General features: G+C 32.8%; 1 protein-coding gene across 2 annotated transcripts in view; it reads right to left on the reverse strand.

The window, feature by feature from the left end:
* The window catches only part of LOC139485694 (apoptosis-inducing factor 1, mitochondrial-like), a 43,656-nt gene extending 36,285 nt beyond the window's left edge, over window positions 1-7,371 (reverse strand). The window contains exons 1-3 of one of the 2 annotated variants that reach the window (XR_011655366.1): window positions 7,212-7,371; window positions 1,586-1,755; window positions 210-327 (exon numbers count right to left, since the gene is read on the reverse strand). Coding sequence is in view for 1 of the 2 variants with exons in the window: in XM_071270337.1 (XP_071126438.1) it covers window positions 210-327; window positions 1,586-1,755; window positions 7,212-7,317 (394 nt within the window). In the remaining variant the exon portion in view is untranslated. The remainder of the gene's footprint in view (window positions 1-209; window positions 328-1,585; window positions 1,756-7,211) is intronic. The other variant, XM_071270337.1, reaches the window with a different exon arrangement.
* Between the last annotated feature and the right edge of the window lie 3,665 nt (window positions 7,372-11,036).

Here is an 11,036-nt window from a genome sequence, read left to right on the forward strand (position 1 = left end):
TAAATTGCTCACTTGATTAAAAATGTGACTATCTTCATTGGACATCAGCCAAATAAATTGTGATTGATAATCTAAATTGTGAAAGTTTTTGTAACTTTTAACAATGTTGGAAATAATGGAAACTCTCTCTCTTTCCAAAGATGAACATTTAAGTAAAAAATAGAGTTCATCTTCCACTTCTTTTTTACAAAGATTACAAATGTCCATACCTTGTACTTTTTGTTTTGTTTTGTCAGTACCACTATCTTTATTATCCTTCTCATCATCAAGTGCAAAAACAATTAATTGGTTCTTCAGATCTTGTAACTGATGTCTAGCTTTCCATACCTTAAATAAACACAAAAAAACAGATTCAAGAGTTGTCTGCTGACAAAACAGAAAAGTGTAGCAATTTAAAACTGAACAAAAAGTAAATCAGTTTTTAGGGAAAATGCGGAAGGTTTTCTTTTATCATGATTATATGCTTGCAAAACTCACTTGATCATCAACAAATGTAAACATTATTTTCACACAATGAGAATTCATTATCATTTGTTGGATACCATTTTTGGGGGAATTGTGCAAATCTAAATCTTCAACGAAGTACACATTTTCTATAGTATAGACTTAAGCTTGGAAGCAAGCTATTGCATTAAGACCAAAAATCTGTGTCCATGAAAATACAATTTCTCCTAAATTCATGAAATTTGGTACCCATGAAAATAACTAAATCCACAGTAGCTTAATTTTGGATGACATTTAATTTAGTATATACACAAATATTTGCATGATTTCACTTGTGTATGAAAGAAAGCAAACTTTGACTTGGCAGAAGGAGGATCAATTAATACTATGGTCACAATTAAACATTTGTTCTTTGTTTAATTTGGAAAAAATATAATAAAGGTTATAATATAAATTGTATCACAAGTATAAATCAACCAATTGTTGTCAAGTCTCCAGTTACATGAATTATGGATGGGAAGCTCTAAATAAATTTCCATTTTTTTTTTAGCTGAAGCACCATTATTAGATTAGAAGTTGGCACATTAGGATTTAAAATATTTTGTCAATTAGCATTGTTTGTTTACAAAATTTATAGAGACCAAGCAACTAAAATTGTAACTGTCTCATTAATGATTGGAGTTATTTCAGTATGTATAGGTTGTTATTTTTATTTCAAACATTTATAATTCAACAGCAAAAAGCCTAAGGAGGATATTAACATTTTTGAACATGTTGAAAAAAATGTTGAATTGGTTTTCAATCATGATATATTTCCCAAGAGAGAGTGAGATCAAACTTTTAAGGTTTTAATAAGCTGAAGCTGATAGTACATTGTATTACAATATGTACCTATGACCTTGATGACTTACAATGTAAACAAAAAATCATGCTAATGAACAAATTGATAATGATTTAAGAAGTAATCTGATCGACTTCATGAAAAATTAATTTTTAAGTTAATGTTGAAAAGTAATAAATTTGTTTCATTTAAAAAAAAGGTTGTTTTAGTGGTATGATAAAACTGATAAATGACATATAACAACTTTTGATTTCCCCTTGGAATTTACCTCCCCCTTTTTAAATGTATTATATTATTTACGGAGTAAGAGAATAATCCTGCTCCAGCCACCATCATCCATGAACTTTTACTAACTCCTCTGCTGTCCTGTTGCTGTCTGTCATGGCCACTGTGATGTGTATTTCTGTGTAATTCTGTATTGCATAAACATCGAATATGTTGCTGTTGGGATACCAGTTTCAAGTTCAAACCTATATTAGGCAAATATTTGTTTCATTAAATTTTTTTTTTTATCTTAGTAATACTAATAGAATAAGATAAGCATTGAATAAAAAAACATTTTCCCATTTTTAAGACATAAATTCATACACTTTCCCACTGTCTAAAGTTAAAATACTAATTTATCCACACACGACATCTAGACGAGTGAACCAACACCTTCTAATGGTACAGGCTGGTAGAGTAATCTAGATGGATACCAAAGAGGGTGGTAAAGGGTTACTTTCTTGCAACATTTTCAGCCTTTTTATTTTACATGTTTTTGTGTTTTGACATTTTATTTCTCGTGTATGGTTTGATGTGAGTGCTCTCTGTTCCCCTTTTTAATTTTCAGTGTTTCGTGTCAGTACTCTTTTTTTTCTCATGGGTGTACCTCATTTGATTCATTGGTACATGTAAACCAGAATAATTCAAAGTCAGGCTGCATATTGTATATAGATATAAGAAGATGAGGTATGAGTGCCAATGAGATATTACTCTCCATCCAAGTCTAAATTTATAAAAGTAAACCATTATCATGATTATAGGTCAAAGAATGGTATGCATCAAAGTTCCTAAAATTACTATGAATAGTTTATTTTTGAAATCAGATGCAACTTACAGATGCTTAAAGATGACCACAGGGTCTTCATTTCAATTAATAATGACTGTATGATCTCCTAGAACTGCTGAGTAATAACCATGATAACTTTTAGTACTTTTTTCATTGATATTCAGATTTTATTTTTTGTGCTTTGTTTTTTTTCCATTTTTGTTTTCCATGCAATGTTTTTGCAAATTTATTACACGTTTTCCTGTTCAGAATCCCCTTTTCCATTTTTACTGAAGTATGCTGCGGTTGTGTTGAACATGTTGAAACCTTCGGAATACATCTATACTATTAAATGAGAAGACCTCATTTTGGGTGTCGCTTCTCTTCCTTCCACAATAAATCAATCATCATGCCTCTGTGACCTATAGGTAACATACATAGTCGCATTTGTCATCCATTCTTATGATTATTCAGATTGAGTTATTTTGGGAAAAAAACAATAAAAAAGGAGTCCGGATATGATTCCGTCATCGGACTGACTTTTAGTCATAGATAAGACTTCCGGTTTTAAAGATGCACAAATACAACCAATCGTATGATAGATAACAAAAATGAAAAATAAATAAGCCAATCAGAGCGTTCTCCATATCATGGTGTTTAGATCGCAAGAACCACAACTATTATACCTCCTTATAGAGGACAATTATTTTTCGCGTTTATCTACATGTAAACTACGATTATACTACTTTAATATATAGAGACTCTCTGTATTCTGTCTACTGTTTTCTTTGAAATGTTTACCATTTAAGGGGTCATGCCAGTTGTATATATATTAAAATAAGTAAAACATTTGACATAAGTACAACCAATCGTATGATGGATAACAAAAATGGGAAAAAAGTAAGCCATTCAGAGCGTTCTCAATATCATGGTGTTTAGAGCGCAAGAATCACAACTATTATATCTCCTTAGAGAGGACAATTATTTTTCGCGTTTCATATCATGGTGTTTAGATCGCAAGAACCACAACTATTATACCTCCTTAGAGAAGACAATTATTTTTCGCGTTTATCTACAATTATACTACTTAACTATATAGAGACTGTCTGTATTCTATCAGGGACTTTCTATGTTAGTATGTTAGTATAGAAAGTCGGCCCTGATTCTGTCTACTGTTTTCTTTGAAATGTTTACCATTTAAGGGGTCATGCCAGTTGTATATATATTAAAATAAGTAAAACATTTGACATAAGTACAACCAATCGTATGATGGATAACAAAAATGGGAAAAAAGTAAGCCATTCAGAGCGTTCTCAATATCATGGTGTTTAGAGCGCAAGAATCACAACTATTATATCTCCTTAGAGAGGACAATTATTTTTCGCGTTTCATATCATGGTGTTTAGATCGCAAGAACCACAACTATTATACCTCCTTAGAGAAGACAATTATTTTTCGCGTTTATCTACAATTATACTACTTAACTATATAGAGACTGTCTGTATTCTATCAGGGACTTTCTATGTTAGTATGTTAGTATAGAAAGTCGGCCCTGATTCTGTCTACTGTTTTCTTTGAAATGTTTACTATTTAAGGGGTCATACCACTTGCATATATATTAAAATAAGTAAAACATCCTCAACTTCATCTAAAACTACCTCAACCAAAAACTTTAACCTGAAGCGGGACAGACACGGACGGACGAACGAACGGATGTACAGACTAGAAAACATAATGCCCATAAATGGGGCATAACAATTTATTGTTGACAGGGAAAATAGTGATTTGGCAAAAATGAAAGTAAGGTAGAGATAAGAAGTAGGCAGGACCTTTTTCGGGGCTTCGGGATCGGGTGTTTTTAAGCTCGGGATTTGGGGATTGATCCTTACTGGATCCGGGAATATATTTTTCGATTTCGATGCATTTCTTTAAATTCTGCATCTCGGGATTTCATGGTTTTAAGCCCGGGATTTCGGGATCAGGACCCGTCCGACCACCCGTAAAATTCGCCTTAGTCATTTATACATGATTCATATCCTACCATTGGCATGTTAATAATTACTTAAGGCTCTCAAAAGAAAAAGAAAACACTGATGGATTGTCCTAGAAGCATATTTTATTAGACTAATAATGGTCTATATAGAAGCAGTTACATTTATTTCATGTTTGAAACGGTGCAAATTGTTAATTTGATTTGACTTTTACCAAAAGAAGCATTGTAGCAAAGGAGAAGAATAATTGTGGTCTGAGGCCAGAGTCAGACACACGAAAATAATTGAATTTAACAGAAAGAAAACAAATATCGGACTTTGGAAAAAGGGAGAGGGCTTTTGATACCTTTTATGAAAATCTCCATACATAATATCTTTTACAAAAAATCATCCTACAACAGTCTACAAGCTGTATATGCCCGCGATTTCGCGGGTGTGTTCTAGTAATTATAAAATGACAACAACATTCTGGATTACTGCAAGGAAATGCTTTATTCTAGTCTTGATGTTTTGCCATTTATGGTGGCGTCTTCAAGACAATTTAATGATAGAGATAAGATAGATAAGATAGATAGATAATTATAGATTATCATTGATCATTTCAACAAGATTGTTTTTTTTTTGCTTGAGTCGGTACGGCGAAAGTGAGAAAAGCAATCGAGTTGAGATGACCAATGATAATCTGTTTATCACTATTTTACATATATGACAACATTATTAATTTCATGTCAATTTTATTAGCAGTGCCATGCGCCCCCTTAGTTTCTAGTATTAATTTTCATATCACTCACTCTGCTGAGAAAAATGGAGAAAGGAAATTATCAGTCAGCAAGATCAAAGGAAAATTTCGTAAAATAGCGATAAGATATTTATTACCAACTAAGGGCCCACAGAGGGCATGAAGTGAATACAAGTATAAGGAAAAAGAACATTGATTTATAAAAAACATAGATACATTTGTACATAAAATTTACATACACAAAGATACACCTAATTGGTATTTATTCCATTCCGGATAAGTTCTAAAATTACACAACTTTTTCATCCAGTTGAAGTTATCTGGGACCATGTTTAAACAATGCACCATGCACAGACATGTGACAGAGTTGTCAAGCCACAACTGGAGATATGGAAATTTTCAGCTGGAGTTTGGGCCTCATAACTGGAGATTTTTTATCGACCTTTTTATTGACATACGGAAGATTTTGTGTGTGTGTTTAAACTGCATATATATATCTTCCTTTTTTGTTAAACAAACAACGATTCCATACCTTAGAACACCTGCATAGCCATTTTTTACTCAGTAAAATAGAAGATAAGGGGGCTCAAAAATTTATTCATCATATATAGTTCCAAGATAAAGTGATCAGCCATCATACATGGCAAAAAGTACCTCTTCTTTAGCTACATTGTCAACTTTAGTACCACTACTGAACATGTTTGTAACAGAAGGTGTTGAATTGATTGAGTTGTGGGTCTTCTGGTGGGTAGCTGTCTCCTATTTTAGTCAAGTAATTAGGTCCACCATAGTCAGCTTTGCATGAAGTGTAGTAAGCATGATCTTGACCCTTGGCACTTGACTTGCACCATTTTTAAATTTGGCTAAGATACTTTGTCTTCTTTAATTTGATGCTGGGGTATTTGGTGATAACATACAGTTTGCATTTTGTCAAATTATAAGACAAACACACTTTTATATGTAAAGGTGTTTCATTGGCTTTGGTAGAAAACAAGCCATACATATCATATTTGAGTTGATTGTATTGTCTTTAAGGTTCAGTATAAACTGTAAGTCTGTTCCATGTTTTCAACAGCATCAAAATCGATGTTTATACAACTGTTCCATTGTCAGTATTTCACTTTTAATCATTCAGAGTGTATATTTAACTAGCTAGTTGATTACTAGGTAAATGCCAATCATCTTTTATTGTTGTATATATACAGTCTAATCCTTCACACCTTCATTGATTACTCGAGGCTATTTTTCTATTTACCTTTTTTGACACAATTTTCATTAAAGGAAACTTCCGTTTTTCTCGGACTTTTCCCATATGAATTTTGAGTTTCTCGTACTTTTTCCCTGTCCGTGTCTATTTTGTAAACAGAAATGTCTTCTGAAATTTTTTGAGATTGACATAATTTTCAAAAAGCGGAAGATTTCAATTTTTAACGGGAGGGACGGAAGAGGGTCTGAAAAGCGGGAGATTTTAACTCCCGTCGGAAGAATCACATGTATGCATGCATGATACTTTTTAATGAGACCTGTTTAAACTACTGTAAATACTTCAAACAAAATATTTTTTTACTTTAATTTTAATTTCGAAAAAAGTGGATCATACTACATGTATATCAAAGTTTCTTGATGATCACTTTCTAAAGTTTTTTCTCCCTCAGCTCACTTCTGATGACCTCCATTTTACGGCCGGTGACCCAAAACAGGAAGTTGTATAAATGACTGTTTTTCGCGGGATGGACTAAATAGCGATAAGGTGTATTAGGAAGCACATAATCATGAGAAGATGCAGCCAGTCCATATGGGTTTATACTTAAAAGTCAAAACTCTAAACCTTAAACAGGCTACACTAATGCTTTCCAACTGAACTTATCAAATTTGAGTTTTAACCAAGGTTAAATATAGTATTTGTAAAAAACAGGGTAAAGACAAGGTCATTTTCTGGGACATTCAAAACACTTGCATCACAATTTTGTTATTGAAAAAGTGATCATTAATACCTCAACTGAAACTAAATCAATGAATTTTAATATTTTGTGATAAATACTGAACTTTAAAAGATTCATTTAACTCTCAATCCAATATGTATGGAAAGCAAAATAGAAACCCCCCTTTTTTAAAGAAGCGTTTTCCTCCTTCTCCAGTGTTGTCATTTATGTAATCAGCACTTACATCGTAATGAGCTACCTGTATCGCTTCCTTTTGATAATTTTGAGGTAAGTTTACCGTTCAGATTCGTTTTAAATAACTTAGAAAATAATAAATTTCGCCGGTACATGCTTTTTTCACAAATCTCATTTGTTTGGCAGAAGAACGTTGTGCAAGGGGAATAACTAAGTAATGTTTGTGATAGGCCGAACAAAACAAAAAATAGTTAAGAAATGAAGATTTTAAAAAAGTTTCTTTTTTTATCTATACTGTAATTTATATCATTATAATTGAAATAAAATTTAAAAGTGTAGGTCACCGTTTTTTTCACACTACAGGTTGTGCATAAGATTTTGTATTAGAACATTGTGTTATAGCAGAAAGGGGGGGGGGGGGGGGGGGCGGAGATTTCTCTGAACCAGATGCGCATTTCGGCAATAAATTTCTCTTCGATGATGCCGCGTTGAAGGAAAAACTATTTAAAAATCCAATAGATCTACTTATGTAGAGCGTATACACCAAAACAGACAATAGGTAAAGCCAAAGCCGGACAGGAATCAGAATTCTCAAGTACTATTGGTATGCTTATACTAAAAATCAGCTCAACGTCTTGATAGAATTCTAGTCCTTTTTCCAAAATCGACCGGGCATAGAAGTTTGGGAAAATATTACAGAAGAAGTATATGTCTTTGAAATAAATCTGAGCGTTCTCTGAAAAAGGCAGCCTATACTGGATCGATATAATGTTATTCTTGCGAATTAGAGAGTCAAAGTTTGTTTTACAAAAAAATTTAAAATCTAAAATCATGTATATGGTATATGTTAGTCATGTGAAAACTAACAAGGTTGTTTTTGTTATTGGGTTTATACATAAGAACAAATTGTTTCTATTCGAAATTGTTGTATAGTTTAATAGTATTGGAATTCACAGCTTGCTTTTATATTTGTTCATATGTACAATGTTCATCATTTTGATTTTGTTTGAACCAGTTTTTTTTTTATAACAAACAAACAACAGACAGGCAAACCGTGTGAGTGTAAGGTGGATGTTTAACCAGTTTTACATGCACACAGAATATTTCCTTTGAAATGTTGTCAAAGTAAAACATACTATAAAAACCGTACTAAGTGCAGCTACCAAAAGGGTTTTCAGCATTGAACCCCATATTTCATGTTGAAGCAAGGTAAATACAGGATATCAGAATTCATTTAAGAAAAAACGACACGGAGTGTAAAAATTATAAAATGTTGTTTCCATTTTTTAATGGCATAATTCGTGTAAATAGTGCATACAAAAAGATTTACTTTCACTTGAATAAGATGAAATTTATACCTATTAAATTCAAATTATTTCTAAACATCCTCATCAAATTATGTTTGTCTGTATAAATCGATAGATGGTTGATACAAAAAAATAGGATAACTTGACATCTAGCCCTCTTATACGTCAAAAATGAAGGTAAGAATTTAGATTTTTCATGGTGAAGTTAATATTTTAACCAATATATATATAGAAGTCTATATATATGATGTTTGAAGTCTGCTCAAAGTAATGAAGTATATAAGGCGACTTTTGAAGAATGATATTGTATGTAAATCTATGATACAAACACAAATACCTTTGAGGACGCTGAAATGCATATGGATAAAATTAAATAGATGAAAAAATTTCTGAAAGTTTGAAATCAAAATGGATATAGTTCACAAACTCTTTAATTTGTCAGCACCAGGAACGCCCAAAATTAACCATTTGACTAATCTAGGAATACTAGCAATTTTATCTGACGGAGTTGGAGTATTAGTTTCGAAGGATACCGTTGTTGAAATGTTTGTAGAAATTGTTTTGCTGATCATTTTGTACCTCTGATTCTCTTTTTTATCTATGAAAAGTTTCTCTTAAAACCTTGTTTGTTTTAGACTTACATGCTGTATTGTGTAACCCGGACACATTAATGTGTCAATATAATCATGATAATGTCTTAGTGACTTACATGAATATAAATTATATGGTCATTTATTTATAAATCAACTGTTTGCAAAAGTATGAATTATTCGAAATACTTAGGATTTTCTTATCACAGGCATGGATTACCTTAGCCATATTTGGCACAACTTTTAAGAATTTTGGGGTCCTAAATGCTCTTCAATTTATACTTGTTTGGAAGTCTAAATATTTTGATCTGAGCGTCACTGGTCAGTGTTATGAAGAAGAAACGCGCGTCTGGCATATCAAATTATAAGCTGGTACCTATTTATAGACTTTATTTAACTATTAGAAGTTTACCATGAAACATTAAATATCTGCAGAAAAATTAAGACTGATTTGTACCCATATGATGAGAATGAATGATAAACTTGACAGCAAACGTGCACAGTGAAGAATGAAGACCAAGTATTTTTTTCATATAAAAAGATGATTAGCGTGCATTTGAAAAAAACATTACAATCAGTCACGTCTCTGTCATTACAGCTGAACGGACATGCTAGATCAGCTCTCCTTCACTTCTTCGATGAGGGTTAACTAATAGATGGATCAACGACTAACTGCTTTCGATGACAGAAACCAATCCAACGTTGTACAGAGTCAGAATACGTCAGGCATTATCCGCGTAACCCACGTCAGCATACACTCCAAAACCTATTATGGATGGGGAGTGTTATGCCGACTGACGTCCAAGGGCTGTATCCGAGGTGTTGAAGAATGGATCTCCGTTTTACTGTCCCACGACAATGGTCCTGATAATGCTTTCTGTCATCGTTAATACTGCATCCGAGACTCCTCGACCAGTACTCCATCATCGTGGTTAGCGGGATGCTAAGATGACCAATCTGGCCCTGAAAGCAGCCGTTGTGAAGACATAAAATCTAAATAGTCAACAAAAGAAAAACCAAAACATCTCCAAAAACCAAGATGGCGACCTCCCAAAATGGCGTCCTCCACCTGTTCCTGACCGTTGGCACAAACTTATTTAAACGCTCACCAAACGCCCTCGGGAAACTAGCCGACCGTGCGATGGATATATACCCAGTCAAGGTCGTTAAACACTTCCATCATCAAACCTTAGCCGTATTTGGCACAACTTTTTGGAATTTTGGATCCTCAATGCTCTTCAACTTTTTACTTATTTGGCTTTATAAATATTTTGATATGAGCGTCACTGATGAGTCTTATGTAGACGAAACGCGCGTCTGGCGTACACAATTATAATCCTGGTACCTTTGATAACTATTGAAAAGACTAGAAAGCTCAATTTCTCAGAATGAAAGAAATATTCATAAAATGTTATCTAGAATAACACTGAAATTCATTATAGACCTGTTGGAGGGTGCTGTTAAAATTGACGAGGAGCTGCAACCCTGCAAACAATTAAGTACCGGTCTGCTTGTACTAGTCAACTAAGTGGCCTGTGGGTTTTTATCAGTGGATTTTAAGGTGCTAGTTCACCAAGTCAAATGCCCGCAGTAAGACACCTGTCTTTTTTTCGGAGTACCAGTTTGAAAGTCTCTGATTAGACTTTTGCATGGGTTAAACAGCCAAGTTTTAAAATATTAAAATGGTGGTGATTAAAATCTTAAAATAAAGCTAAAATGTAAAAAATAATCAATAAAATCTCAAATTATAAGTCTGTAAGAAACGTAAAATTTAAAATTAGTAAAACATCCCTAGTACAAATTTGATAAAAACATGAAAACAACCCCAGTACAAATTTGATAAAAACAATAAAACATCTCCAGTACAAATATGATTAAAAACAGTAAAAAACTCCATACTAAAATTTAACGAAAACAGTAAAACATCCCGAGTTAAAATTTTATAGAAAAAATCAAAACATCCCCAGTTAAAATTTT

The sequence above is a fragment of the Mytilus edulis genome, chromosome 8 (assembly GCF_963676685.1).
Source record: "Mytilus edulis chromosome 8, xbMytEdul2.2, whole genome shotgun sequence".
NCBI classification, from domain to species: domain Eukaryota; kingdom Metazoa; phylum Mollusca; class Bivalvia; order Mytilida; family Mytilidae; genus Mytilus; species Mytilus edulis.